Consider the following 27005-nt stretch of genomic DNA (forward strand, 5'->3'; position numbering starts at 1 on the left):
GCGGCAGGAATACCGCGAGAGTTCGCCCCCTCCCCCCGCAGCAGAGCTGTCAAAGGTGGGAGGGGCGGGAGCGCGCATGTGCGCAGGCGGCGCAGCCCGCCGCCCGGACCCGCGCCCGCCCTGCCCGGCCCGGCCCGGCCCTGCCCGCTGGGCGCCGCAGGTAAGTCCGACGCCCCGCGCCCGGCCCGCGCCCCGGCCCCCGCCGCCCAGAAAAAGTCGCCATTTTGGCTCTGCGCGGCCCCCCGCCCGCCGCCCTTCCGGCCGCCGAGGCCCGCCAGGCCCGGCCGTGACAGGTGGGTGGCCGGCCGCCCGCGTCCTGGCCGCGCTCACCTGCCCGGTGGGCAGGGTCCTCCCGGGGTCGGCTGGAGAGCGGCGGCCCCGCGCGGGCAGCGCCTTCCCGTGCCGCGCCGTGGGCCAGCCTGGGCCCAGGCTGGAAGGACGTCGCTGCCCCCAGGCCCCGCCAAGCCCCCAACTCCGGAATCTTTGCCCAGGCTTTAGAGAGATTGACAGGGGGTCTGGCCGTCCCTGCGTCTGGGCCTCCGATCCGCGGCCAGGGGGTGACTCCTGTCACTCAGTCTTTTGAAATTGCAAGTGAGGACTTACTGAGAACTTTGTTTGGTTGACCTCGGACCCTCCCTCCTACAGGGCCCAGGGCACCGGCATCACCCTTGGCAGGGACAGTAGTGTCCTGGTCTCCAAGCCCAGCCATCCTGGACAGGGCTGCCCCTTCCCATGCCCTCTGATCCTCGTTGATCAGAACTGCCCCGCTCACACCTTGCCCCTGGGGCCACCCCCTTCAGGGACATAGGTGTCTGGGAAGACTTGGGCCCTCCTCCCCGGGGCTCTCAGGGTCAGGTGTCTCCAGCAGAGAGGTCCCTAGTAGCCCAGTCCTGGGCAGCAGGCAGGCTCTGGAGACAGCACTACTGCTGGCTGTGACTTGTTTAGCTAACGTGACCCCCAGGCAGTGACCAGGTGCTATTGTAGGGGAGACAGACCCTCCATGGTCCACGGTCCAGGGCTGAGCATGAGGCCTGTGTGTGTCCGTATTGGGGCCTCCCCAGCGGGTGCAAAGCTCAGAAGAGGGTCAGGCAGGGTGATCGGCAGACAGGGGACAGGACTCCAGCAGGTCCTCAGTCTGTCCTCCACAGAGGGGGTACATGTTTTTAGGGAGTGGGCCGGGGCCCTCAGCAGCACCTTGACTGTCTTGTGACCCAGGGGTGCCTACTGGGTAGCTTGGCACTTCCTGAGGGTCTGGGTGGGCAGGGGCAAGGGCCCTGTGGGGAAGGTATCTCCAAGGTGCAGGGCCTGGCCGCCTGTGAGCCACAGCTGTTACTGATGCTGTAATTGGCCCTCAGGAGGAATGTGGTCTGCCTCCTCCTGCATGAGCCGCCTCTCCTAGGGACATGTTCTGCCTGGTGCCTGATCCTCAGCACACTTTGGGGCTGTGAATCTGGTGTGGGGAGGGGACCTGTCAAAGCTGGAGAGGCTCACCAGACTGGCAGCGCCTTGGGTTGTCCTGGAGACCTTGGCTCTGCAGCCCCATCACTTGCTTTCCGCAGGACAGCCATAGGAGGGCAGGTTGCTCCCTGGCTAACGAGGCCCTCTGGGGGAACAGGCACCAGGTAGCCCCACAAAAATACTGAGTTGGGACTGTCAGGACTCACAGGTGCATGTCCTTGCCCTGCAGAAATGACCGACCCCTTCTGTGTTGGAGGAGGCCGCCGGCTCCAGGGGTCTAGCAAAACTGGACCTGGGAAGGGTGGCAGCCGGAAGGAGGTTCGGCTTCCCATGCTGCAGGACTCACCAAAGCTGGGTGAGGAACCAGGCCCTAAATCCATTCCAGAGGGTCATGGGCAGCTAGTGGTTCAGGGGCCCATCTGCCTTTCTGGGGTGGGGATTATCTTGGACATAGCCAGGCCCTGGGTTCATGTCCTTGGCTCCCAGGGCCTACCCCAGTGCCTGGTATCTCGGTGAACCAAGGTCACTGCAGCCTCTTGGTGACCACCAGCACTATGCAGCCCCCAAACCTTGCTGCGTCCTGTGCTGCAGGGATGCCGGTGGTCCACGGTGGACAGACAGTGTCCGGTCAGGCCCCACTCTGCTTTGACCCAGGAAGTCCAGCCAGCGACCGAACAGAAGGGAAGAAAAAGGGGCGTCCAAAAGCCGAGAACCAGGCCCTCCGAGACATTCCTGTGAGCTCCCTGAGGGCAGGGTGGGCTCACGTTGGGGGCATCTGGGAGGCTGCCACCCTGCCCTCTGCACATCCCGGTTCAGGATGTGGCCTGGGGCCTTGAGCCTGACACGCTGTGAGGCCCAGTAGAACACCTTGCTTGGTCCCAAGTAGAGGGACTCAGGTGGCTTCTGAGTCTGGGGCTTGGGTTGGCAGAGCCTGAGTGGCTGAGGGTCAGCAGCCTGCCTTCTCTCTGTACCCAGCTGTCCCTGATGAACCAGTGGAAGGATGAGTTCAAGGCTCACTCGAGAGTGAAGTGTCCAAACTCTGGGTGCTGGCTGGAGTTCCCCAGCATCTACGGGCTCAAGTACCATTACCAACGATGCCAAGGGGTAAGGGGCTGCGGGTTGGGAAAGAGGTGGCCCGGGGGCGTGTCTGGGCAGAGGCCCCTGGGGCCCCCTCCCACACCTGCCCTCCCTGCCCAGGGCGCCATCTCAGATAGGCTGGCCTTCCCTTGTCCCTTCTGTGAGGCCGCATTCACCTCCAAGACCCAGCTGGAGAAACATCGGATTTGGAATCACATGGACCGTCCCCTGCCTGCCCCCAAGCCTGGCCCAGTCAGCCGGCCGATCACCATCAGCCGGCCCGTTGGGGTCAGCAAGCCCATTGGAGTGAGCAAGCCCGTCACTATTGGCAAGCCCGTGGGAGTCAGCAAGCCCATCGGCATCAGCAAGCCGGTCACAGTCAGCAGGCCCGTGCCGGTCACCAAGGCCTTGCCGGTCAGCAAGCCAGTCACAGTCAGCAGGCCCGTACCGGTCACCAAGGCCATGCCGGTCACCAAGCCCATCCCAGTCACCAAACCTGTGCCAGTCACCAAGCTTGTAACAGTCACAAAACCTGTGCCGGTCAGCAGGCCCATTGTGGTCAGCAAGCCTGTGCCGGTCAGCAGGCCCATTGCCATCAGCAGACACTCACCACCCTGCAAAATGGTGCTGCTGACCAAGTCTGAGAACAAGGCACCTCGTGCTGCAGGGAGGAGCAGCGGTAAGAAAAGGTACGGGAGCTGCTGGGCATTCTTTGCATCCAGGGGGCCGGGGCTCTGTCCACCCGGCCTCACCACAGTCACTCTGCAGGGCTGCAGACAGTCTGGACGCCTGCCCCATCCCACCTAAGCAGGCCAGGCCAGAGAATGGGGAGTACAGCCCATCCACCACAGGCCAGAGCACAGCCCTCCAGCTAGGGGTGGACCCAAGCAACAGCCCCCTGCTGCCGGGCAGCAGGCCCTCAGCGAGCAAGGAGGCCCCACGGCCTGCAGGACCTGCGTGCCCTCCCGAGGAGGACCCGGAGCGCTCGAAGCACAGTAAGATGGGAGCCCTGAGGGAGTGCTGGGTGGGATGCTCTGGCCTCTAGATGGCTACTTGACCAGAATCTTGCCCCCCCACCCCATTTTCTCTCCCCGGAGTCAGGAAGGAAACAGAAGACGCCCAAGAAGTTTACAGGAGAGCAGCCGTCCATCTCAGGGACCTTTGGGCTCAAAGGTGGGACCCCAGTCAGCTGGGCACCTCTGGGCCGCGAGTGACCCCGTGTGTGTCCGCACTTAGCCCACCGCTCCCACCCCACCTGCTCGTGCACACAGGCCTGGCCAAAGCTGAAGACAAGGCCCGCAGTCACCGCTCCAAGAAGCAGGAGGGGCTGGGTCCTGAGGATGTGCGGAAGAAGGTGCCGGCCACCTCCATCACCGCCAGCAAGGAGGCCCCAGCGCCCGTGGCCCCCCCGGCCCCAGGTGGGGCTGTCTGGTGGGCCCAGGGGGGTCCTGACTGTGGGGGGGGGTCCCATAGCACCGGCGGGGAGCTCAGTGTGCAGCTTGGGAGCCCACACGTTCAGGAGCCCCACAAGCCCCTGAGGCCCAGCCTGCCCCACAGGTGGCCAAGAGGAACAGTGGCAGCGAGCCATCCACGAGCGGGGGGAGGCAGTCTGCCCCACCTGCAACGTGGTCACCCGGAAGACCCTCGTGGGGCTCAAGAAGCACATGGAGGTGTGCCAGAAGGTAAGGTTGCCCCGGGCCCGGGGGAGGCGCCCCGGCCCCGCTCGCTTCTCACGCTAGGCCTCGTCTCGTGTCCACAGCTGCAGGACGCACTGAAGTGCCAGCACTGCCGGAAACAGTTCAAGTCCAAAGCTGGCCTTAACTACCACACCATGGCCGAGCACAGTGCCAAGGTATGCCGCCTGGTCCCCAGCTCCCTACCCGGCCCTGACCTCCAACCTCACACCCTGTACCCCTGCTGACCCCCTAGCTGGCCCTGGATCACCGTGACCAGCTCCTGAGCTGGTATCGGGTCTGAGGCTCGCTCTGTCCCCAGCCTGCTGATGCTGAGGCCTCTGAGGGAGGTGAGCAGGAGGAGCGTGAACGGCTGCGCAAGGTGCTGAAGCAGATGGGGCGGCTGCGCTGCCCCCAGGAGGTCAGTGCAGGGCACACCGTGTGGGCACAGGGCTTGGTGCCTCGCCGGCTGCTTGCCTGACCTCTGGCCTATGCCCCTGTGCCAGGGCTGCGGGGCCGCCTTTTCCAGTCTCATGGGCTACCAGTACCACCAGCGGCGCTGCGGGAAGCCCCCCTGTGAGGTGGACAGCCCCTCCTTCCCATGTGCCCACTGTGGCAAGACCTACCGCTCCAAGGCTGGCCACGACTACCACGTGCGCTCAGAGCACACGGCCCCGGTGAGTCGCCATGGTCCCCGGTGCTTCCCTGTGTGTCCCCCTGGGCAGGAGGGTGGGCATCTGGGCCCTGGTGCCCACCTACCCTGAGGTTGCCTGTGTTGTGCCATCCTCAGGCACAGCATGCGTGAATCCCGGGTCCCAGTGCCTTCAGGGGCCACATGCAGCCTGCGTCTTGCACTGACTTGACTCAGTCTCTGGCTGTTCTGCTTCTGTGGCTCACACTGGCTGCTGTGTGTCCCCAGCCTCCTGAGGAACCCATGGACAAGGCCCCGGAGGCGGAGGACCTGCTGGGCGTGGAGCGGACCCCAAGCGGTCGTATCCGCCGCACGTCGGCCCAGGTCGCTGTGTTCCACCTACAGGAGATCGCAGAGGATGAGCTGGCCCGGGACTGGACCAAGCGGCGCATGAAGGATGACCTCGTGCCTGAGACCGCTCGGGTGAGTGCAGGGGCTGGGCAGTGCCCTCTCCCTGACCTTTACCCCTCATCCCCGGGCAGGATGTGCCCAGAGCCTTGTGACAGCCCCCCATCTGCCGACACCACCCCAGCCCTGTCTGTGGAGGGGCCGGTGAGTCTGTGCTGAGGCACGTGGCTCAACCCGGTGTCTCTGGACCTGGGGCTCACCTGGTGCTGTGTCTGGCCTTACAGCTCAACTACACTCGGCCAGGCCTCCCCACGCTCAACCCCCAGCTGCTGGAGGCATGGAAGAACGAAGTCAAAGAAAAAGGCCACGTAAACTGCCCCAATGATGTGAGCACCGGCTGGTGGGGTTGGGGAGGTGGGGCTCCAGGCAGGAGCCCAGGTGTGGCCCTGTGGGTAGGGTAGTGACCTGCCCACCTCTGACCCTGGACTCCTGCAAGGTCCTCACATGGAGACCCTGCTGGGAGAAGAGCCTCAACCTTGGGCCCTGCATGCCCAGGAGCCAGTCTCTCCCCCTACCCCAAAGCAGCCCCAGAGCTCCCTGGGGCTGAGGCAGGGTCCATCCTTGTGTGGAATGCCCCCAAGGGCCACATGGCTGTCTCCTTCTTGCAGTGCTGTGAAGCCATCTACTCCAGTGTTTCCGGCCTTAAAGCCCACCTGGCCAGCTGCAGCAAGGTCAGTATTGGGGCCTCCCCCAGGGCCCAGCGGGGTACCCGATACTCTCAGCTTTCTCCTGCCAAGGGTTCCCCCACATTAGTGTGAGACCCTTTCTTGCTCCTGAAGTGTGAATCCAGAGACTGGCTGACGCCAGGCAGTTGGACCAGGACCTTACCCCGTTCCCTATTCCTGGCCACAAGTCAGTGTGTCCCGAGTCCCATCGATGGGTATGAGTAGGTCACCTTGACCTGGGCAGAGAGCACGCTCGGGGCCCTCAGCGACAGTGTATGACCCTTGCCTGAGGAGCCTGCCTCCCCCACCCTCACCACCCCCACAGTGGGGCGAGGCAGTGATTCTGCTGCAGAGTGGCCCTGGCCCTTGGCGTTGGCCCGCAGTGGCAGGGCGAGGGCTTGGCCGGAGCTGGGTGCTTTGGGCCCCGAGGAGAGGATGGGGCTAGACTGCCCTACATTGCAGGGGGACCACCTGGTGGGGAAGTACCACTGCCTGCTGTGTCCCAAAGAGTTCAGCTCTGAGAGCGGTGTCAAGTATCACATCCTCAAGACCCATGCCGAGGTAGGAGCAGCTGGGGACCCGCAGCTGCCCCCCCCCCCCAGAGGCTCATGGGGAGGGCTGGCCCGTGTTTGGAAATACGGCAGTGTCTCCTCCAAGTGGTCTCTGACTTCCCTAGAACTGCCGAGGGGCTGGGCCCCCACCTGGTGTCCTGAGCTGGAGCTACCCTGTGGGTGGGAACCTTGCTCTCAGTTATGCAGTGCCTGGCCCGAGAGCAGCTGGATCTGCAGTGCGCGCAGTGTCCTAGGCCCTCACAGAAGCCCTTCTCTCCCCAGAACTGGTTCCGGACCTCAGCAGACCCTCCTCCCAAACACAGGAGCCAGGACTCCTTGATGCCCAGGAGAGAGAATGCTCTGGCGGGTGGGAAGAAGCGGGGCCGCAAGCCCAAGGACCGGCCTTCCGAGGAGCCCACGCCCAACTTGCCCCTCCGCAGGGATGACTGGCCCCCCGGAGGCAGGGACAAAGGGGCTCGGGGCTCCACTGGGCGGAAGGCGGGAGCTGGCAAGGCACCCTAGAAGTGAGCCCCATGCTGGCCACCAAGCCCCACTTTCTGGGTGGGGAACCAGCTCCGGACCTCTTGTCTTGCATTCCCACCCCATCCATCAGTCCAGTGGGGGTGGCTTGGCACTCCCCCCTCCCTGAAGGTGGCCCCTCCCCTGTCAAGGGCACACCTGGGCTGGGCTCCCCAGGGGCCAGGAACAGCAGCAGAGGTGCAGTAGCAGGGGTGGGGGCAGCCCTCCTGCTAGGACACTCGTAACCCTGCAGGGTCTGTGGCCACGGCACCCTGAGGCTGCAGTGCAGAGCGCTCAGACGGCCCCGGCACCATCTTCCTCAGGCCCAGCTGGGCCCCCCAGCCTGGCTCCCCAAGGCCCAGGCGTCCCTGGTGGACCCATGGCTCTGGGCTGAGCTGCCTGGCCATCACCATCTGGGCCTTGCCTCCACCTGACACTGGAACTCCAGTACCCCAGCTACCTCCCAGGACAGACCCCGTCCGACCACTGCCATGCTGGCACGACAGCCACTGCCCATCCTCCACCTACTCTGGTTCCTCTGCTTCTGTTTTCTACCTCCGGACCTGCCCCCACCCCCGCATCATCCGTGCTGCGCTTTAGGCCCTACCCCACTGGCCCTGTGGGGTTCTTGGCCCAGGCACTAGCCGGGGTAAGGGGCCGGTGTGCTCCCCTCCAGCCATTGACGCTGCAGGCCAGGGTTGGTGGCCTGGGGGTTCTTCCTGGGGATGGGCTGTGTGGGGCTGGTAAGAAAGGGCTCAGCTCTGGGAGTGGCCCCTGTGCAGTCAGCCTTGGCCAGGTGGGGCCGGCCTAAAGGCTGAGCTTCGGAAGAAGTCCCCCCTTACCTGCCCCTGTGTGCCTGGTGGCATTTGACAGGACCTGAGGCCAGCGAGGGGAGGGGCCTTGGCAACGTGTCAGCTCCTGGGAAGCGTCCACTTCTGGGTGGGACCCAGGGTGGCAGGGTCTGCAGGTAGAGCTAGGGGCCAGGGTACTTGGGAGAGGTGGCCACACCGTCTCTGGCCTCCTCCCAGGCCACTAACCACTGTGGTGCCAAGAGGGAGATGCTCATAGAAGCATTGGAGGGAGGCCGTTTTCCAGTGGGGGTGGGAGTGGGCTGAGGTCTCAGCCTCCCAGACCCTGGACGATGTGAATTTTGATATTTGCCTGTGTGCGTGTCTCCTGGGTGTAGTGGATGACAGTCTTGTTGCTGTGACAAGTAACAACCTTTTTTTAAATTCTGTTTTTTATACAAAAACTCACAACAATCTGACATTTTGGTGCTAAGGGTTTCCTGGTGCCGAAGGCAGGGCTGGGGTTCCTCTGCTGCTCAGCAGAATTGCCTGGCACCCCTCTGCCCCCAGGGAGGAGGGGCTCCTGTTGGGCTGTCCTGACCTGCAGCAGGGAGATCAGCCCCAGAGGTGTTGGGGTGAGGAGGTTGCCTGGGCAGCTCTGGTCTGCTGTGCTGGGGAGGGGTGCAGAGTAGGCTCTTCCACCCACACACCTTGGCCTGGTCAGAGAATGGTGGCATAGACAGAGATGAGCATGGTCTGGAGCCAAAAGGCAGAGGGCAGACTGGGGCCTTGGGGCAGGAGGGCTTCCAGTGTATCCAAATGCTACAGTGGTGTGCAGTGAGGTGGGGCAGGTGCCCTTGCCCTTGTTACTAATGGTGGAGGAAGTTGGACCCTAGCACCTCTGCAGGGTATGGCCACCTGCCCCTGCCTCTCAGGCACTTGGCACTTGAGGGGAGGAGGAGGTCCTGGTTTTTGCTGGGGGTGTTTCCAGGATACCCTAAAGCCCACAGTGGTTCTTGATATGGGAAGTGGGGTCCTGGATAACGACATTTAGCACTTTAACTCCCTTCTTTTCCTCTGAAGTGGGCATGGGGCTGCTGCCAGCAATGGCTGGTGGTTGGGACCCATCCCTGCCATGCCGAGCTAGTCTGCAGAGCCCTCCTCCCAAGGAGCAGACCCTGGGCAGGGCTGCTCAGGGTCTGCACATCTCCCACTGTGGCCGGCACAGGGCCAGGCCACCAGGATTGCCAGACACCCTCAGTGGAAGGACCCGCGTGGCAGGTCTCCAGGGTGGGATGGATATGGAGTCCTTGGCAGATGTGACAGTAGGGCCCTGCAGATCTACCTCCGGCTCAGTGCTGGCCCTGCCCTGGGAACAGCAAAGTGCCCCGGGGCTGCCGCTTGACGAGAAGCGGGGTGCACTTTATTTGTTCCCGTGCAGGCAGTTGAGGGTGCCTCCTGGGTGGTGGCGGAGAGCTGGGGGGTGGGTTGCCCCTGTGCACACCAGACAGCTTGCTCTGGGGGCCTGGATTCGGGAGGGCCAGGGGTTACCCCTTCAGCTTAGCGGCCATGCATCCTCAACTTCGGGTTTCTTGGTCTGATTTTTAATGAGGTTCTCAGCACACAAGTGCATTTCGAAAGACAGGTTCCAGCTATCACTTGTAACCATATATATACATATATATTCTATTTACAAAGTGTTTATTTGCAAGATGTTCTGACCGTGAGCTCGGGCCCTGCCCGTCTTGTGATCATCAGTTCCCATCCTCGTCCCCGCCCTGCCCCTGCCGCCGCGGGGCGCGGGGCGCGCCATCAACTGTATGTATTAAAAATGACTGTATCAAATAAACGTTTATCGATTTTTTTTTCCAGGGCTTTTGTGCTGCTGAGTCGTGCTAGGCGCGGGCGGGCGCGGGCCGCGCGGCCTTGTGGGACTCGTAGTCCGCGGGCCTGGCTGGGCGCGGCCCGCTCCGACCATGGCTGCGCCGCCGGCCTCTGCGGACGCCGCCCCCGCCGCGCCGGGCCCGGCTGCCGAGCAGAGCGAAGCCGCGGACGAGGACCGGTAGGCGCGGGCGGCCATGGGCCGGGCCCGGGCCTCCTGGCCGCCCCGTCCGCACCTCCTCCCGGGAGGGTGGCGGCGCCCGGTGGACCGGCCGGGGCGGGCGGAGGCGCGGCGCGGCCCCGGCGAGGGCGGCCGGGGGCGTCTGGCGCCGGCGGACTCCGTGCCCGAGGCCGGCAGTGACCTCGGCCGCGTGTGGCCCGCGAGGCGCCGGGGGCAGGGGCCGCGGCCACCCTCCGCTTCCGGCCCCCTCCCGGCCGCGGTCGCTAGGGGGCGGTGGCCACCTCGCCGCGGCGGCTTCCGGGTCAGCCCGGCCCGGGGCCCGCGAGGCCGGAGCCGAGTGCGTGGCTTGGGCCCCGCAGGACTCGGATGCCGTGCCCGCCGGCCCAAAGGGGTCGTGCTGTGACCAGGAGCAGAGACTGCGGCCAGATAGCCCAGGGCTCTAGACGCTGCCCGCCCAGGGCAGGGCCTTGACGGTGCCATCGGGGCTGCTCAGTGGGCACCGCAGACAAACTTGGTGTCCAGCAGGGCTTTTCCTGCTGCCTCTCGAGCTTGTCCCCATGGTCCTGCACCGGCCCCCCGTCTCTCTGTCCTCAGGGCCTGCTGCTTGAGCTGGTTCAGTCCTTCGTGGCTGTATGCAAGATGGAGATCCATCCGCGGACGTGCCCCCCCCCCCCAGACTGTGTCCCCTCGGGGCAGTGGGAGGGGCCTTGGGAAAACTGGCCCTATGGCTAGGACCCATTTTCAACTCTGGGGGATAGCTCCTCTGCCTACCTCCCCCTCCTTTTATCCCAAACCCCTCAAGCGCCATTCTTTTTTTTTTTTTTTTCCAGTACTGGGGATGGAACCAGGGGCATTCTACTCCTGAGCTACGTCCCCAGCCCTATATTTTATTCTTCATTTTGAAATAGGGTTTCACTGAGTTGCAGAGGGCCTCACTAAGTAGCTGAGGCGGGCCTCAAACCGCGATCCTTCTGTCTCACCACGCCAGGCACCTCAAGCTCCATTCTAACAAGGAAAGTAGGCACCTTTTTTTGTCCAGTGGTGAGCCTTTTCCCAGGCCTACTCCCTGTCCTAGATTTTTTTTTTTTCTTCTTGGTACTGAGGATTGAACCCAGGGGTGCTCTACCACTGAACCACATCCCCAGTCCTTTTTTTTATTTTGAGGCTGGTTATCACTGTGTCAGGGAAGCTGGTCTCAAACTGGCAGTCCTGCCGCAGCCTCCCAATTAGCTATGATTCCAGCCTGGTGCTACGCCGCATCACGCACGTGGACCCTGGTTCTCTGGCACAAGTGCTCAGTGGGGCAGCCTTGCTCTTGAGTCTGCACATGCCTGCTTCTTCCTGACTTGCCCCAGTCTTCAGGAACCTATAGCGCTCCTGCCACTGCAGGGCAAGAGGTCACTGAGACCAGCCAGTTCCGTGGTGGGTGGTAGAGGGGTCTGAGCAATGTCTGATGGTGCTGTGACCCAGAGTGGCCTGGCCAGCAGGCAGTGAGGGGTACCCTGAGGCAGCCAGCCTCCAGCACCCTCTGCCTCAGCCCAGACAACCTGAGATGAGTTGGAATGTGGGCTGCCCGGCTCCAGGGATAGCTGTGTGACAGCAGCACCAGTGACCCTGCAGATGGTGTGAGGAGGTGTTCTCTGGCCTGGTCCAGCCTTGCTCAGTCACCTGGGCTGGGTTTAGAGCCGAGAGCCTGGCCGAGGCTGGCAGTTGTTTTATCCTTTGTACACCTACCTGGGCGCAGGCCTTCCTCTCCCCGGTCAGTAGTGCTGGCTTCCCACAACCTGTTGCTTTGCCCAACCCACCAGTCTTGGTCAGCTGGGGTACCCGAGGAGTATGCCAGGCTGAACAGCCCCTCTGTTGATCAGACTGCAGAGCTAGTGAAACAGCCTTCCCTGAGCAGGGGAGCCGGGCTCCACCTACTTCCCCAAAACGGACGCACCCTGGCGTCAGGCAGGAGAAGCCCTTGAGGACACACCTGGAGGGCTGGTCCTGCTCCAGGTGCCTCCAGAGGGGAGGCCAGGTGTGCCCAGGGTTGCCAGGAGAAGTTGCCTCCCAAGTAGCTCCCAGGAGCGGCTCTTTTCAGCTGTACGGAGCCTGCACGGAATCTTCCCTTTTCCCTGAGCTCCTGCAGGCCCCAGTCTCAGTGCTGGGGACAGCTGACAGAGGGACCTGCCCAAAGGGAGGAGGCCTGGCCAGCCAGACCTCTCTGCGCAGATCCTTAAGTCAGCAGAGGGACTGCAGCCGTCCTCCCTTGCAGAAAGGCAGGGCCCAGCCGTCCTCCCTCCTGTTGCTGTGGGTGGGAGGCGGCAGTATCCCTTGCTGACTGCCAAGCACTGGGTGGTGCGGGGAAGTGCCGGACCCATCTGAGGTGGGGGCGGGGCGGTTATTCTTGGATGCTGCTGGAGGGTAGAGTTTCAGGTTTGTTTATGCCTGTAGGAGGCACCTTGGGGCCCAGGGTGGGGCGCCCAGCTCAGCACTGACATTCAGGTCACCTGGTCAAGGAGGGGCCTCAGATTTCTCAGTCCTGCTGCAGGGGCAGAGGGATTGACCTCAGGGAATTCTGGGAGGGGTGTTGGATGTTGGATCACGGTGGTCTTCAGTAAGCTTCTGGCTGGTGAGCATGCCGTAGGCACACGGGAGGGCAGTCGTCCACGGCTGAGCTGGGGACCGCAGGCCACACTAGGCAAAATCAGTGCTATTAATATCTGGCACAGGAGCCCAGCTGGGTGATCCTCTTATGATTGTGGCCTTGGCCTCAGGGGCAGGCAGCAAGTGTGTTCCCTCAGTGCCGGGGCTCCTGGGGCCTCCCAGCCAGCTGCTGCACCCCCACCCTGCATAGAGCAGGCAGCCCCCAACAGTCAGGGGTCCTGCCTAGCCCTCTGCCACCCGCTGTGCTTAGCAGCGGTTTCACCCATGGAGGGCCAGTGCAGGGGGCCAGAGCTCCTGAGCTGTCCTGGGGCACAGCCGCGGGTCTAAGGGGTGGTGATGCCCCTGAGCTGCCCAGAGCCCAAGCCACACACATACCTGGGAGCACCCAGCTCTGGGACCGTCCTCAGCCATGAGCAGCCCCCCAGCTTACCCTGGCATTAGGATCTCAGGGTGCTGGGCCCTTGGAGCCGAAGGCAGGTGAGTGGAGCAGGGTCCTGCTGGTGAGGAGTGCCCACTTTCACAGAGGGGCCAGCGGCACTGAGATCTGTGTGCTGTGTCTCTACGGATACCAGGAAACAAACAGGCTGGCGGGCGCTCAGGAGCTCAGCAGAGTTCAAGCTGCGGGGCGGTTTGCTTGGGGCTGCAGGTCATGAGCGCGTTTGTGCCTTTGTGGCTTGTGATCTTTTGAGGCGAGATTGTTTTTTTGTCATTGTGGCGAGACACACTTTGTCCAGCTGTGGACGGAAAGTTGAGGTGTCTTGTGCAACTTTCCCCCTTCGAGGGGCAGGCCATGGGAGAAGTAGGGTGATGCTCTGTCCCTGTCTCTCAGAGTCGGCTTTGGGGAAGGAAGCAGAGCCAGGCTTGGTGCAGACCCAGCTTCACGATGCTCTTTGGGCCTATCGTGAGCAAAGCGAGGTGCGTGCTGGCAAAGTCCTCCCTGGCCTACTTGCAGTGGGGCGCTCTTCCCAGCAGAAGGTTCTTCAGCAAGCCCAGCAAGCATATCAGCCTCGGAAGGGATCCAGGGTGGTGGTGGTCGCTTCAGTAGGGTGAGGAAGTCACCCATGGAGGGAACCCAAAGGCTCCCAGGGAGATCTGGGATTGGCCCTGGCCACTTGCGTCCAGTATCTGTCCGTCACTCCTGGCTCTGCGTGTGAGTGAGCTTACCGCTGGAAACTAGGGCACAGCCACCGGCAGCTCTGGGCGCTTCCTTGAGGAGGCCCTGCCCCTTGCAAATCAGACTTTCTGTTGGAGTTTTTGCGGAGCTTGCAGGCAGAGGACCATTCCCTGTGGATGGTGGGGAAGGCACAAGAGGTGGGGGTGCTGGCCTCCAGGTGCTGAGCTGCCCTTTCTGCTGGATCATGTTGCTTCTGTTGGTCACTGCGCCCAGCCTCGGGCCGAGGGGGCTGTCCATTCATCCCCTTGCGGGCCATCACCATGGCCTGCTGGGAAGGCCAGCTGTGGGTGAGCCTGGAAGAGCCACTTGTTTACTGCTGGTGGATTAGCATCCCCGGTGATCAGCCAGTTGCCCTGGTCCAGGTATCCGGGCTCATGTCTGCGAGTCCTGTCTCCCTTTCTGGCTGAGAGCCACTCAGCCAGGCCTCGGGGGTGCAGGTGGTACCCCTTGGGCACATCACCTCCTAGCCTAGGTCCTGCACCCCGCACGCTGTCTGATGGGCGCCTGCTCTCCTCTCAGTGCACAGTGGAGGCCGCTGTCCCCAGAACCATCTGCTGGTCATCTTGTTCCCTGGCTGTGCTGTTTATGTGCAGTGAACTAAACTACCAGGATCAGTGCTCTGCTTCAGACATCCCAAGGGCCGAGAGCTAATTACTCCCTGGGCTGCTCCCCCGCGCTCTGAAGGATGGGTGGTGTACAAACAGGACTGGCCTCTTTGTCCCCAAGGACAAGCAGCATTTTCCTTGTCAGATGCAGAGGGGTGGTTTCTTGCCGTTTCGACTGAGCCCACGCTGTTCTGTGCCTTTGAGAGCTGCCAATATGAGCCGTCCCAGATGAGGCCTCACTGCTCCCGCCATCCCCTGAATGTGCACACGTGCCGCCCTCCTGGCCTTGGTCATTGTTGGGTGTTCTGGAAAGACCACACAGCTAGGAAGGCCAGTGTCCCTGAGGAGCACCAGCCCTGGGAAGTACCACACTGTGGCCTTGGGTGGCAGCTGGGGCCGGACAGAGGCCAGCAGCTTCCCTGGCAGACCTGGTTTAGTTTTTCTTTTCTTTTCTTTTCTTTTCTTTTCTTTTCTTTTTGTGGTACTGGGGGTGGAAGCCAGGGTCTTTTCTACCTCCAGGCTATACTCCCAGACCTATTTTATATTTTATTTGGAAACAGGGTCTCACTAAGTTGCTGAGAGCCTCACTCAGTAGCTGAGGGTGACTTCGAACCTGTGCAATCCTCCTGTCTCAGCCTCCCAAGCGCTGGGATTACAAGCGTGCGCCACCACGCCTGGCTTCTTTTTGTTTGTTTGTTTCCAGTACTCATGGTCCATTGCAGGGCCTCAAGGATGTAAAGCAAGTGTTCCCTCATCCCAGCCCTTAATGTGTGTGGTACTGGGGATTGAACCCAGGTAATTCTACCTCTGAGCTACACTCCAGACCTTTTTTTTTTTTTTTTTTTTTTTTGCTAGTCTGGGGATGGAACCCAGGGGCATTTGCCCTCTGAGCCACACCCCCTGCCCTATTTTTATTCTTTATTTTGAAACAGGGTCTCACTGAGTAGCAGAGGCTGTCCGCAAAGTGTGATCCTCTGGTTTCAGCCTCCCAAATGCTGGGATTACAAGCGTGCACCTCCACACCCAGCTCTTTTATTCTTTTGAAACAGGGTCTCAATAAGTTGTAGAGGGCCCCACTAAGTATCTGAGGCTGGCTGTAAATCCGTGATCCTCCTCTTCCGGACTCCAGGTACTGGGATTATAAGCATGTGCCACCGTGCCTGGCTCGCTGTTGAAATTTTGATGCCCAAAGTGGGCCTGGTTATACTGGCACAGCCTTGCTAGTGTTTATGGGCACATGCCATGCTCGCAGGTCACACGTGGGCACACTGGGGAGAGTGGGCGCCTCTAGCCCAGGTTCTTCTTCCCACCCACTGTGCTCCTGGCTGCCTAGTGCCTAGGCAGGCAGCGCGTTGCTTGTGGGACTCCAGACACAGGGCATGAGTGCTGCTGCAGAGCCATCCCACAGGAGCTGGCCTGGCATGCTCACCACTCTTCCATAGTCCTGCCCAGCAGGGATGTGGCCCTGCACGATCAGGAACCAGCTTGAGGGTAGAGCTGGCCGCTCCGACCAGCTCCTCCCCTAGGGTAGCAGGCAGAAGTGCCTTCACAGCCTGCGTGTCGTCCCACGGGCATCTGCACCCCAGGCTCTGCCTCTTGGCACAGGCTGCATGGCGTCAGTGGGCCGTGCAGCTGTGTGGAGCCTCCGCAGCGCCGTCACCCTCAGGGCCGAGGCCATGGCCAGGAAAGGCAGCCCATTTGGGATGCTCCTGGTTGGCGGCAGGGAGCTGAGAGCCTCCCAGCATGAGTGATGCGGTATCGATGGCTGGCTCAGGTCTGTGGCCCCCTTGAGTTGAGCTCCCCCTCTTTGTGACCCGTTTCTTCAGAGGTGGCTCACAGGGTCAGTCCAGGTGGGTGGCACTGCTGGACGTTGGGGACCCAGGGGGCTCACAGTGAGAGCAAATGGCTCTCGGTCTGGGCTTTCCTCTCTTGCTGGCCGTCCTTTACTCTGCCGTCCTTACATCTCCTGGGGCTCCACCCTGCACAGTGGTGGTGATTGGGCTGCCCAGAGTGCCCTGGGTTGGGGAGAGGGGCATGGCCCTTGGCAGGATGTTGCCTGTCCTTGAGTGCCCACCTGCATCCCCTGGGGATGGGTCCTCTCCACCCAGTCCACACGGAGGGAGGGACATGGTCCTGAGACGGTGTGTCTCCCTATCACTTGCTGACTTTCTGTTCTTGCTATGTGGATACATAGTTCCAGGCCATGAGCCTATGGACCAGCTGCAGGCAGAAGTCCTGTGCACTGCAGTTGAGCCCACCGGCCTTGAGTCCCCTGGTGCGCCCCAGGTGCGCCCCAGGTGTAGGGGGATCCGTGGCCCTGGGCCGAGGCTGAGCACAGCTCTCTCTGCAGCAGCAGCAATGCGGGATCCCTGGACAGACTCCTCCCACCCGTGGGGACTGGGCGCTCCCCTCGGAAGCGCACCACCAGCCAGTGCAAATCGGAGCCACCTCTGCTGCGCACAAGCAAGCGTACCATCTATACAGCGGGGCGGCCGCCCTGGTACAACGAGCATGGCACGCAGTCTAAGGAGGCCTTCGCCATCGGTGAGAACTGTCGGAGCGCCCTGACCGTGGGCTCGAGCAGCCCGGCCACTCCTGGTTCTGGTGTCTGTTCCCTCCTCAGGCCTGGGCGGTGGCAGTGCCTCTGGGAAAACCACCGTGGCCAGAATGATCATCGAGGCGCTGGATGTGCCCTGGGTGGTCCTGCTGTCCATGGACTCCTTCTACAAGGTGAGTCCTGTCAGCTGGCAGCACGCCCCTTCTCCCCTTGACACATGTCCCACACTCGCAGGCCTGTGGTCCCGGGCATGGGTGCCACTCGGAGCCTCCCCCACCCACAGGTGTTGACCCAGCAGCAGCAGGAGCAGGCCGCCAACAACAACTTCAACTTCGACCACCCGGACGCCTTTGACTTCGACCTCATCATCTCCACCCTCAAGAAGCTGAAGCAGGGCAGGAGCGTCCAAGTGCCCATCTATGACTTCACCACCCACAGCCGGAAGAAGGACTGGGTAGGCGGGCGCGGGGCCAGCAGGGCCGCAGAAGCAGTGGCTGGGTGTCCGACTCCTGGTTCCTTTGCAGAAAACACTCTACGGTGCGAACGTCATCATCTTCGAGGGCATCATGGCCTTTGCTGACAAGACCCTTCTGGAGGTGAGGCCCACCGCTGTGCCCGGGCACGTCACGCTGAGCAGCCCTGCCCCCAGAGGCCCCGCCACGGCTGGTTCCGCGGGGTCTGCCCTGCAGCTCCGTCTCCCACCAGCCGGGCCTGCGCCTGTATCTGCCTGTCTTTCTTGTTCCTTGCTGGGGCTCAGGTGAGGGTCCGAGGCTGGTGAGCCTGAGGCGCTCTACTGAGGTTGCATGGACCTCTGGGCAGGGCTGTTTATCCTGGCTCAGGCCCAGAGGATCCCTCTGTCTGGCCCAGAGCAGCCCCTGGCCCTGCACCGCTCCTCGGGGACACTGCCAGGGGCCAGGGCTCGCCAAGCCCAGGTCTGCCCCTGCTCGTGGGAGCTTCCGTGAATTCAGTCACCTGTGTGTAGTTGTGCCCAGCCCAGCCCCTACCCCGTGCCCCGGCCAACAGGCCCCTGGAACTCGGCACCCACACCCACTTGTACACACATCTGAGTGCAGCCAGCCATGCTTTTGGCCAGGCCCAAGATGCCCTGTGGGCTTCTGGCCAGGCCCGGCCGGCCCACCAGCCCAGAGGCCCCCAACTGGAGCAGGCCTGTGGCCTGGCAGCTCTGCTGGGACAGGCCTCAGCCCTCTGGCTCGCTGCCCCATCCAGCTCCTGGACATGAGGATCTTCGTGGACACAGACTCTGACATTCGCTTGGTGCGGCGGCTGCGCCGGGACATCAGCGAGCGTGGCCGGGACATCGAGGGTGTGATCAAGCAGTACCACAAGTTCGTCAAGCCTGCCTTTGACCAGTACATCCAGCCCACCATGCGCCTGGCGGACATCGTGGTGCCCAGAGGTGAGCTGCCAGGCTGCTGCTGCGGGCTGGGCGGCCAGCCGGCCCTGGCCTGAGCCACTGCCTCCTGTCCCCCCAGGGAGCGGAAACGCAGTGGCCATCGATCTGATCGTGCAACACGTGCACAGCCAGCTGGAGGAGGTGAGCTGGCCAGCAGCGCCCAGGCCCCGGCCACCTGCTGCCCGTGTACTCGAGTGGCCTGAGCCTGCCCCAGCCTGCTCACTCGGCCCCAGGGGAGCTTGGCCTTGCATGGAAGGGCGCATTCCTGTCCCCCTAGCCCCTGGGATGACAAGGCCCACCACTGTCTCACTGGCCAGGTCCTCAGGGTCCCAGCGCGAGTCCTGAGTCTGGCCTCTGGCTCCTCTCAGTGGGTCGCCCTGCAGGCGATGCTGGCCTGCCAGCAGTCCTGCATCAGGTGCCTGTGGCTGGGTCTGGCGTGGTCTCCAACAGACAGCTGGAGGCCTGGCTCTGACTGCCCAGCCCAGAACACAGGTCCTGGCCAGTGGGTGCAGGTTGGAGGCATTGAAAGCTCACCTCTGCCCACAGCTGGCAGCCTCTGGGTGGCCCCTCTAGGGCTGCAGTGTGTCCACTACTGGGTGGGGGGGGGCCTGGCGCCTGGCCTGGTCACCTGGTCACTGACACGTCACCGTTCCCTTGTGTCTCCCTGTGTTGCTGCCACAGCGTGAACTCAGCGTCAGGTAAGACTCCCCCAGCTGTCTGTGCCCATGAGGTATTTCCAATGGCCCACAGAGCTCCGGGTCTGGGCTACACGGGCAGGCCAGTGGCAGCCTCACCCAGTGAAGAGCGGGAGTGGCCCAGCCCCATGCTCCTGCTTCCCTGTGTTGGCAGATAGGACACAGAGAGGTTAAGTACTTGCCCCAGGTCACACAGCACTTGTGTTAGCCGGGGCTTGGTGGTGGCTCCTCCACCCTGTGGGCCTTTGGTGGGAATCCAGCCCCAGAATGCACAGCTGTCGTCCTGAGCCAGCCTGCCAGGCCTCCAGGAGGTGTAGGCCTTTGGCCTCTCCCTGGAGGTGGGGGAGGGCTGACCCCGCCCTCCTGGCCCTGATGATCCTCCAGGGCTGCACCCCATTGTCACCCACCAGAGTCAGGCTGGCTGGTGGGAGGGATACTCTCCTCCACACTCTTGGGGGCTGGGGAATCCTGGGCTGAGCTGCTCTGGGAGCTCCTGTGTGTTGGAAATACCTCTTGGCCTGCTTCCTGTCCTTGCATGAGCCTCTGCTTGGCCTCACCAAGACCAGGCCCCAGCCTTTCTCAGCTCCCCGGGGCCTTGGAGCCTTGGTCCTGAGAAGGGTTCCAGAAGAGGCCTGCTCCACCATTCCCTGGCCAGCCACTGCTGTCCTCCTCCTGCCCCGGAAGCAGCTGGAGGGCAGGGAGGGCTGCAGGCTGGGCATGGTGGCACTCCCCAGGTGCCAGGACTGCGGCCTCCTGCCTGCCCTCGTGGCCAGCTGGTAGCCACACTCCCTCTGCACAGGCACCCACGCCCCCCACTAAGCCGTCTTCTCTTTGTTCTCTTCCTCTCTGTAAACCGTTTCCTGCCTTCCTCCCACCCCGATCCGCTCTTCACCTGGCGCGCAGAGGAAGCTCCGTTGGGATATGTGAGCAGAGTGCTCCGGGTGTGCCGCTGTGTGCCGCGCCCGCCCCTCTGTCCCCCAGCCCTGCGGCCCCATCCCTCCCTCCTCACTGCCCACCCCTCCCCTCCCTCCTCTGCCCGCCCTCATCCCCACCTGTCTTCTCCCTCCCAGCTCACTCCTGCCCAATGCCTCCCTGCATCTCTCCCTCCTCCCTGTCCCCCATTGCTCCTCCTCTTCCCCTCGCTCCTCCATGCTGAGCCTTAGGTGGGCAGGCAGGCAGTGCCTTGTCTGCTCTTGATAGGAGCCACATATCACTTGGGGGCGGCCCACATGGGGCTTGAGCCCACAATCCAGTTGGCACTCTAAGGCGAGGCTGGGGACGAGCTGAGACCCATGGCACGATGGGCCCGCCCTGTCCAGCTGCTTCCTGGAGCTGTGAGGGTCCTGGCCCAGCCCCAGCTCCTCCCAGCCAGCTGCTGCCTTCCAGCCATTGGAGGTGATAGTATCTCTCCTGCACAGCCCTGTAGCCCAGGTCAGCCCAGCCAGGCCGTGAGCCCCTCTGCTGCTGTCCCCAGGCTGCCCTGTAGTGTCACACAGCTGTCCTGTGGGGAGGGCGGGCTCTGGGGAGAGACACCATTCGCAAGCCCCGTTGGCTTGTGTCCCCAGGGCCGCGCTGGCATCTGCGCACCAGTGCCACCCCCTTCCTCAAACGCTGAGTGTCCTCAAGAGCACGCCACAGGTGCGTGGCATGCACACCATCATCAGGTGAGGGCCCACCCAGCCCGACCCCCGCTAACCCCCCCCAGGGTGGGGCCGACCCCCACTAAGCCCACCTACACACAGGGACAAGGAGACCAGCCGTGACGAGTTCATCTTCTACTCCAAGAGGCTGATGCGGCTCCTCATCGAGCACGCGCTCTCCTTCCTGCCCTTTCAGGTGCGCGGCAGCCGGGGTGTGCGTGTAGGGTGGGGGGCACCTGCGGGGTCCTCACGGGAGCCCTGCCCTCTGCGCAGGAGTGTGTGGTGCAGACCCCACAGGGGCAGGACTACGCAGGCAAGTGCTACGCAGGGAAGCAGGTAGGCTGGGAAGCAGCACGGGCTTCTGGGCGGCTGCTGTGGCGGCCGTCCACTGGCTCAGCCTCCTGTCTCCCAGATCACCGGAGTGTCCATCCTGCGTGCTGGGGAGACCATGGAGCCAGCGCTGCGTGCCGTGTGCAAAGACGTGCGCATCGGCACCATCCTCATCCAGACCAACCAGCTCACGGGGGAGCCTGAGGTGCTGGAGGGGCCGGGGCCCAGGGACGGCAGCCCGGGCAGAGCCCCATGGGCAGACTTTGCTGACCCGAGCCTCCCACAGCTCCACTATCTCCGGCTACCCAAAGACATCAGCGACGACCACGTGATCCTGATGGACTGCACGGTGTCCACGGGTGCTGCAGCCATGATGGCCGTGCGTGTGCTCCTGGTAAGTGGGTCCTCGGTGGGCTGCCCACGGGCTGCTGTGGAGTGGGGCCAGCCTGGCCCTCACCCTTTCTTGCAGGACCACGACGTGCCTGAGGACAAGATTTTCTTGCTGTCGCTGCTCATGGCGGAGATGGGTGTTCACTCTGTGGCCTACGCATTCCCACGTGTGAGGATCATCACCACGGCCGTGGACAAGCGCGTCAATGACCTTTTCCGCATCATCCCGGGCATCGGTGGGTGAGGCACGAAGGCCTGGTCAGTGGCAGGGTTGGGGCGGCCGCCCAGGAGGCTGCGCCCCACTGAGCTGCTTCTTTCTCCAGGGAACTTTGGCGACCGCTACTTTGGGACAGATGCGGTCCCGGATGGCAGTGATGAGGAAGAGGTGGCCACGGGTTAGCCTCCCCTGCTGACCCCCCCTGCCCACCCACCCTCCTCCTGCTCCACTCTGGTTGCAGAGTACAGGAAGTTAACTTATTTTAAAATGCTACCAATAAAACTTAAATCTACACGTTTTGTAAAATAAAGCTTGAGAGGATGAAGGTGTGAGGGTTGTCTGGGGTCCAGGTGGTATCCTGGCTGAGACCTGAGGCCGTGGCCATCCCAGGCCTCAAGTTAGGGAGGGAGGACCTGCTCTCCTCCCCAGCCCCGCGCTTGACCACCGTAGTTGGGTTCCCTGCCTGCTGGAGACCTGTGGCTCCTGGCTTTGCTGGGTGGGACCCTAGAGCCACACGGCCTGGATCCCTGGAGGGGACATGGCTGCGAGGGTTCTGTGTGTCACAGGGTGCGGTCCCCGTGACCACTCCTCAACCATGTTTGCAGCATCAAGGGGCCTAGCGGAAGCCGGTGTGTGGGTGGCTGTGGGAAGAAGCCTTGGCTGCAGCAATGGCCAGACCTCGGGGGCGCCAGTCATGCTGCTCAGGCTAGGTACCATGTCCAGCCTTAGCTTTGCTACCCTGAACTCAGAGCAAGGGCAGCTTCTCCGGCCACTTCCAGCTGCCCCTCCATGCTGGTCCTGCACCTGGATGCCCAGTGCACATGGCCATGATCTCTGCTGTGGCAGGTGGGCTGGGGCTCTATGGTCCCTAAGCTCCAGCTGTGCCTCCAGGCCTGGCTCCTGCCTCTTCCCTCCTCCTGGCCGGCCTCCCTCCCCACCTCACAAAGGCCCTGTCATGGAAAAGCCTGTCTTGGGGCGGGGACAGGAAGTTGCTGGGTGGAGGCCAGGCCCAGGGTGGCAGGCAGATAAAGGCGTGGTGGCTGGTCCAAGAAACAGCTGTGTCTCCAGGCCCCACGATCTGGCTCAGGCATTTTTATGCTCTGGGATGGGATGCTGAAGACCACATACCCCGGAGGCCCAAGGCTAGGGAGACAGTGTTCCCTGGACTGTTCTCCCTAGATGAGGAATGAGGAAAGAGAAGATGGGCAATGCCCCCCAAGTCCAGCCAGGCTGTCTTCCAAAAGAACATATCAGAACTGTGCGCATGCACGTACCGCCACCACCTACACGTGTCACATGCAGCCATACACAGCACACACCACAGACACCAACACACGTGGTGAAGCTCGGGGCTGAGTTTGCTGTCTTTTTTTTTTTTTTTTTTGGTTAGTGGGGATTGAACTCAGAGGCATTATACCTCCAAGCAATACCCCCAGCCAGATTTTTTATATTTTATTTATTTATTTATTTATTTATTATTTATTTATTTATTTTGGTGGTACTGGGGGTGGAACTCAGAGGCTTTCTACCTCCGGGCTATACTCCCAGACCTTAGTGAGACCACAGGGTCTAACTAAGTTGCTGAGAGCCTAAGTAGCTGAGGCTGGCTTCGAACCTGTGTGATCCTCCTGTCTCAGCCTCCCAAGTGCAGGGATTACAAGTGTGAGCCACCACACCCAGCTTTATATTTTATTTCAAAACAGGATCTTACTAGGTTGCTGAGAACCTTGCTAAGTAGCTGAGGCTGGCTTTGAATCTGTGATCCTTGTGTCTCAGCCTCCCAAGTACTGGGATTATAAGCGTGCACCACCATGCCCGGTTCCTAGGGCTTTCTTGAGGGTCCATAGGGGCTCAGAGAAGAGCCCAGAAGCAGGAGAACTGAACCCGAGGGCCTTGCATTGGTATCCCTATCCACAGGAAGCTTCAGGTTCGGCTCCCTTTGCGGGACAGCTCGGGGCCTGCTGGACCCGCTCTAGCCAGGGCCTGGAGGATCAGAGAAGTGGACCAGCTAGGCCTGTGGGAGGGTCCCCAGGGTGCTGGTGAGGGGACGACCAGTTGTTTGACTCCTGGAAGTTTCCAGGGCCCAGGGAAGCAGACCAGGATCCAGCCCCAAGCCCTTGGTGGGAACAAGCTCAACAGGACTGCTGCAGCCCCAGTGGCTCCCATTCCCAGGATGCAGGGCCATGGCATGACTCTCCAGGGAACCTCCCTAGGGGAATCTAGTTGGGGCTGGGAGTAAGAAGACCCGCGTGCTCCCCTCCAGGTGCCTAGGGTCTTCCCGAGTGGCCCAGTGTAAGCTGAAGGGTGTGGCCTTCAAGAGCGGTGAGGCATAAGGCCAGAGGTGGCCTCAGATCTGAGGGGGGGGGGGATGCTGGAGCAGACCTGGAGCCCCTCTCTGTCCAAAAGCTTCCCGTAACCCTTCTTGGAGGAAAAGCCCACCACCCTGGACACTGCCTCCAGGGCTGTCCAGCCTGAGAATGCTATCTCCAGGGTCAATCTCAGGCTTGTCAGCCTGTGAGGTGCTGCCCTTCCCCAGCAGCGGCTGCCCCGGGGTGATGCTAGGTGCGCTGGCTGACAGGATGACAGGAAGCATGGGCTGCCCGAGGCTCAGCAGAAAGCACACCTGGCTGTCATGCTGACCTACAGGGCAGTAGGTGAAAGTGGTCTAGGTTGGTCCAGGGGAGGATCTGCCCTATCCGGAGTCTGAGCTAGGCCACCTGGGATCAGGAAACACCTGGAAAAGCACTTTCTGGTGGGAGGCAGAGGGCATCCTTGAAGGCTCTGGAGGCTGGGAGATTCTGAGGCTCCGTCAAAATTGAGGGCTTGGGGTGGGGAAGCAGGTGTGGTGACAGATGAGCGGTGTGGGAGTGGAGGTGGACTTCAGTTGGGCTGTGCTAGGCCTGAAGGATGAGAACCTGATGGCTCTCACGTGGGCGCTGATGCCGGCTGAAGCCCAAGGCAGCATGGGGTTGGAGCAGAGGCAGCTGTGCTGTGACATCCTGGGGGCAGCAGGCCAACAAAGCGCAGAAGCTGAGACTCGCCCGCCTGAGGCAGGGCTGGCACCAGCTCCACCCCGTCCATGGATGACCAGAGCAGATCAGAGTGAGCCATGACTGTCCCCTACTGGGCTGAGGGGCGCCACCCAGACAGGGCGAGCTGGGGCCGCTGCTGCACGGGCTCTAACCAACAGTGCTTGCCCAGGCGCCCCAACCCCCCAGGGCAGTGGATGGAGCCACTGGATTGCCCCTGCTCACATGGCAACTCATGAGCATCTCGTGGACTCTCGCCACCCCAGGAGCCCGGGCTCCTCTCTGCCATGGCCTGCTGAGCAAGAGCTCACAGGGCCGCCGCCCGAGGGCCCAGTGAACCTGCAGCACCTCCATCCCGTCCTGCGCCCCAGTGCACGATCGAGCTCCATGGGGGTGGAGTCCTGCCAGCCTCATCCCTGACGCTGTTACCAGGATGGCTCAAGACCAGGTGAGGAGACCTCGCTGGGGAGGTCACACAGATCTACACGCTATCATGTTTTGTTGCTGAGGTGCTGGGGATAAACCCAGGGTTCCACGGAGGCTGAAGCAGCTCTCCACCACTGAGCTGCGGCACCCCAGCCCTCCTCTTCTGACCTCCTAACTCTGTGCTACACCTCCCAGCCCAATTTTTTATTCTTTATTTTGAAATAAGGTCTCAGTAAGTTGTAGAGGGCTCACTAAATACCAAGGCTAGCAGCAAACTTGCGATCCTCCCACTTCAGCCTCCCAAGTACTGGGATTACAAGGGTGAGCCACCATGTCTGGATTTTTTTTTTAAAGCACTTGGGCTGAATCTAGGGTCATTCTACCTCTGTGCTACACCCTCAGCACTTTTTATTTTGAAACAGGGTCTCACTTAGTTGCTGAGGGTCTAAGTTGCTGAGGTTATCCTCGAACCTGCAATCCTCATGTCTTAGCCTCCCGAGTACTGGGATTACAGGCTTGTACCACCACGTCCAGCACTGTATTGTGTGTGTGTGTGTGTGTGTGTGTGTGTGTGTGTGTGTGTGTGTGGCACTGGGGATTGAACTCAAGGGCATTCTATCTCTGAGCTACACCCCCAGCCCTATTTTATTTTTTGTGGTATTGGGGATTAAACCCAGGGGCATTCTACCTCTGAGCTACACCCCCAGCCCTATTTTTTCAGCACCCCCCCCCCTTTTTTTGCGGGTTTGGGTATGGAACCCAGGGGCATTTGACATCTGAGCTATACCCCCTGCCATATTTTTTATTCTTTATTCTGAAACTGGGTCTCACTGAGTTGCAAAGGGCCTCACTAAGTACCTGAGGCTGTCCACGAACCACGATCCTCCGGTCTCAGCCTCCCGAATGCTGGGATTACAAGTGTGCATCACCACGCCCGGCTTTCTTCTTTATTTTGAAACAGGGTCTCACTAAGTTGTGGCGGGCTTCACTAAATAGCTGAGGCTGTCCGCAAACCGTGATCCTCTGGTCTCAGCCTCCTGAATGCTGGGATTACAAGTGTGCGCCACCACGCCCAGCAAAACTGTTTTAAAATAAAGACTAAAAAAATAGAGCTGGGCATGTGCCACCATGCCCGGCATATCTTTTAATTTTTTGTGGTACTAGGGGTGAAACCCAGGGGCTTTCTACCTCAGGGCTACACGCCCAGACCTATTTTATATTTTATTTGGAAACAGGGTCTCACTAAGTTGCAAAGAGCCTCACTAAGCTGAGGCTGGCTTTGAACCTGTGCGATCCTCCTGTCTCAGCCCCCCAAGTACAGGATTACAAGGGTGTGCCACCATGCCCAGTTTATTCTTTATTTTGAAACAGGGACTAAGCTGCAGAGGGTCTCACAAGTTGCTGAGGCTGGCTAAACCTGCGATCCTCTTGTGTGGGATAACAAGCATGGACCATCACGCCTGGCACGCACAGCCGTTTTTAAATTTTGAGACAGAGCTGGGGACGAGCGGCTGAAATGGTACAATTGCAGGTTAGCAGGTTCGAGGACAGCCTCAGCAAGTCATTAACCTAGCGATACCCTGTTTCAAAATAAAAAGTGAGAGCCGGGTATAGTGGTGCACACTTATAATCCTAGTACTTGGGAGGCTGAGACAGGAGTATCACAGGTTTGCAGCCAGCCTCAGCAACTTCTGAGGCGCTTTGCAACTTAGTGTGACCCTGTAAAAAATAGGGCTTGGGGTATAACTCAGAGGTAGAATGACCATGGGTTCAATCTCCAGTGCTATAAAAATAAATAAAAAATAGCTCGACCACTTCCTGTTGCCCGTTTCCTCCTAGTTATTGCTGATAAGGGGAAGCATCTGGTTTTAATTTTCTGCGATATTTCTCTGTGCATACCATGTCGCAAATACCGATCCCACTCTTGACGGCCCCAGTTGTGGCCTGGCTACCCGGTGGACTGATCAGACCTTGCTGGCTCAAG

The 27005-nt window shown here is 61.4% G+C and overlaps 2 protein-coding genes across 10 annotated transcripts; both read left to right on the plus strand.

Moving 5' to 3' along the window:
- Nucleotides 1–1689: 1689 nt before the first annotated feature.
- On the plus strand, nt 1690–7045 carry ZNF512B (zinc finger protein 512B; the record flags this gene model as incomplete). Of its 5 annotated transcripts, XM_080716021.1 has the most annotated exons (16): nt 1690–1813; nt 2050–2192; nt 2434–2562; nt 2656–3224; nt 3304–3530; nt 3637–3708; nt 3807–3953; nt 4093–4217; nt 4295–4387; nt 4531–4629; nt 4715–4885; nt 5128–5322; nt 5532–5633; nt 5916–5978; nt 6435–6533; nt 6806–7045. In XM_080716021.1, the coding sequence occupies 16 exons, from the start codon at nt 1690–1692 to the stop codon at nt 7043–7045; spliced, it is 2598 nt and encodes an 865-aa protein (XP_080572147.1). The 5 variants fall into 5 exon arrangements, with proteins under 5 accessions (XP_080572147.1, XP_080572144.1, XP_080572145.1 ...); XM_080716018.1 differs by having other exon boundaries at nt 2434–3224; nt 3807–3989; nt 4081–4217; XM_080716019.1 differs by having other exon boundaries at nt 2434–3224.
- A 2761-nt stretch (nt 7046–9806) lies between these two features.
- On the plus strand, nt 9807–21749 carry UCKL1 (uridine-cytidine kinase 1 like 1; the record flags this gene model as incomplete). 5 transcript variants are annotated; one of them, XM_080716133.1, is made up of 15 exons in its annotated part: nt 9807–9892; nt 16677–16867; nt 16947–17053; nt 17164–17334; nt 17405–17476; nt 18108–18297; nt 18374–18435; nt 19893–19912; nt 20555–20653; nt 20732–20825; nt 20903–20965; nt 21042–21164; nt 21246–21353; nt 21429–21585; nt 21673–21749. In XM_080716133.1, 15 exons carry the CDS (start codon nt 9807–9809, stop codon nt 21747–21749), a joined length of 1620 nt encoding a protein of 539 aa, XP_080572259.1. The 5 variants fall into 5 exon arrangements, with proteins under 5 accessions (XP_080572259.1, XP_080572261.1, XP_080572262.1 ...); XM_080716135.1 differs by lacking the exons at nt 9807–9892; nt 19893–19912 and adding exons at nt 12954–13021; nt 18976–18992; XM_080716136.1 differs by lacking the exons at nt 9807–9892; nt 19893–19912 and adding exons at nt 12954–13021; nt 18976–18992 and having other exon boundaries at nt 16680–16867.
- Between the last annotated feature and the right edge of the window lie 5256 nt (nt 21750–27005).

This window comes from Muscardinus avellanarius, assembly GCF_963383645.1.
Source record: "Muscardinus avellanarius genome assembly, chromosome: 19".
NCBI lineage: Eukaryota > Metazoa > Chordata > Mammalia > Rodentia > Gliridae > Muscardinus > Muscardinus avellanarius.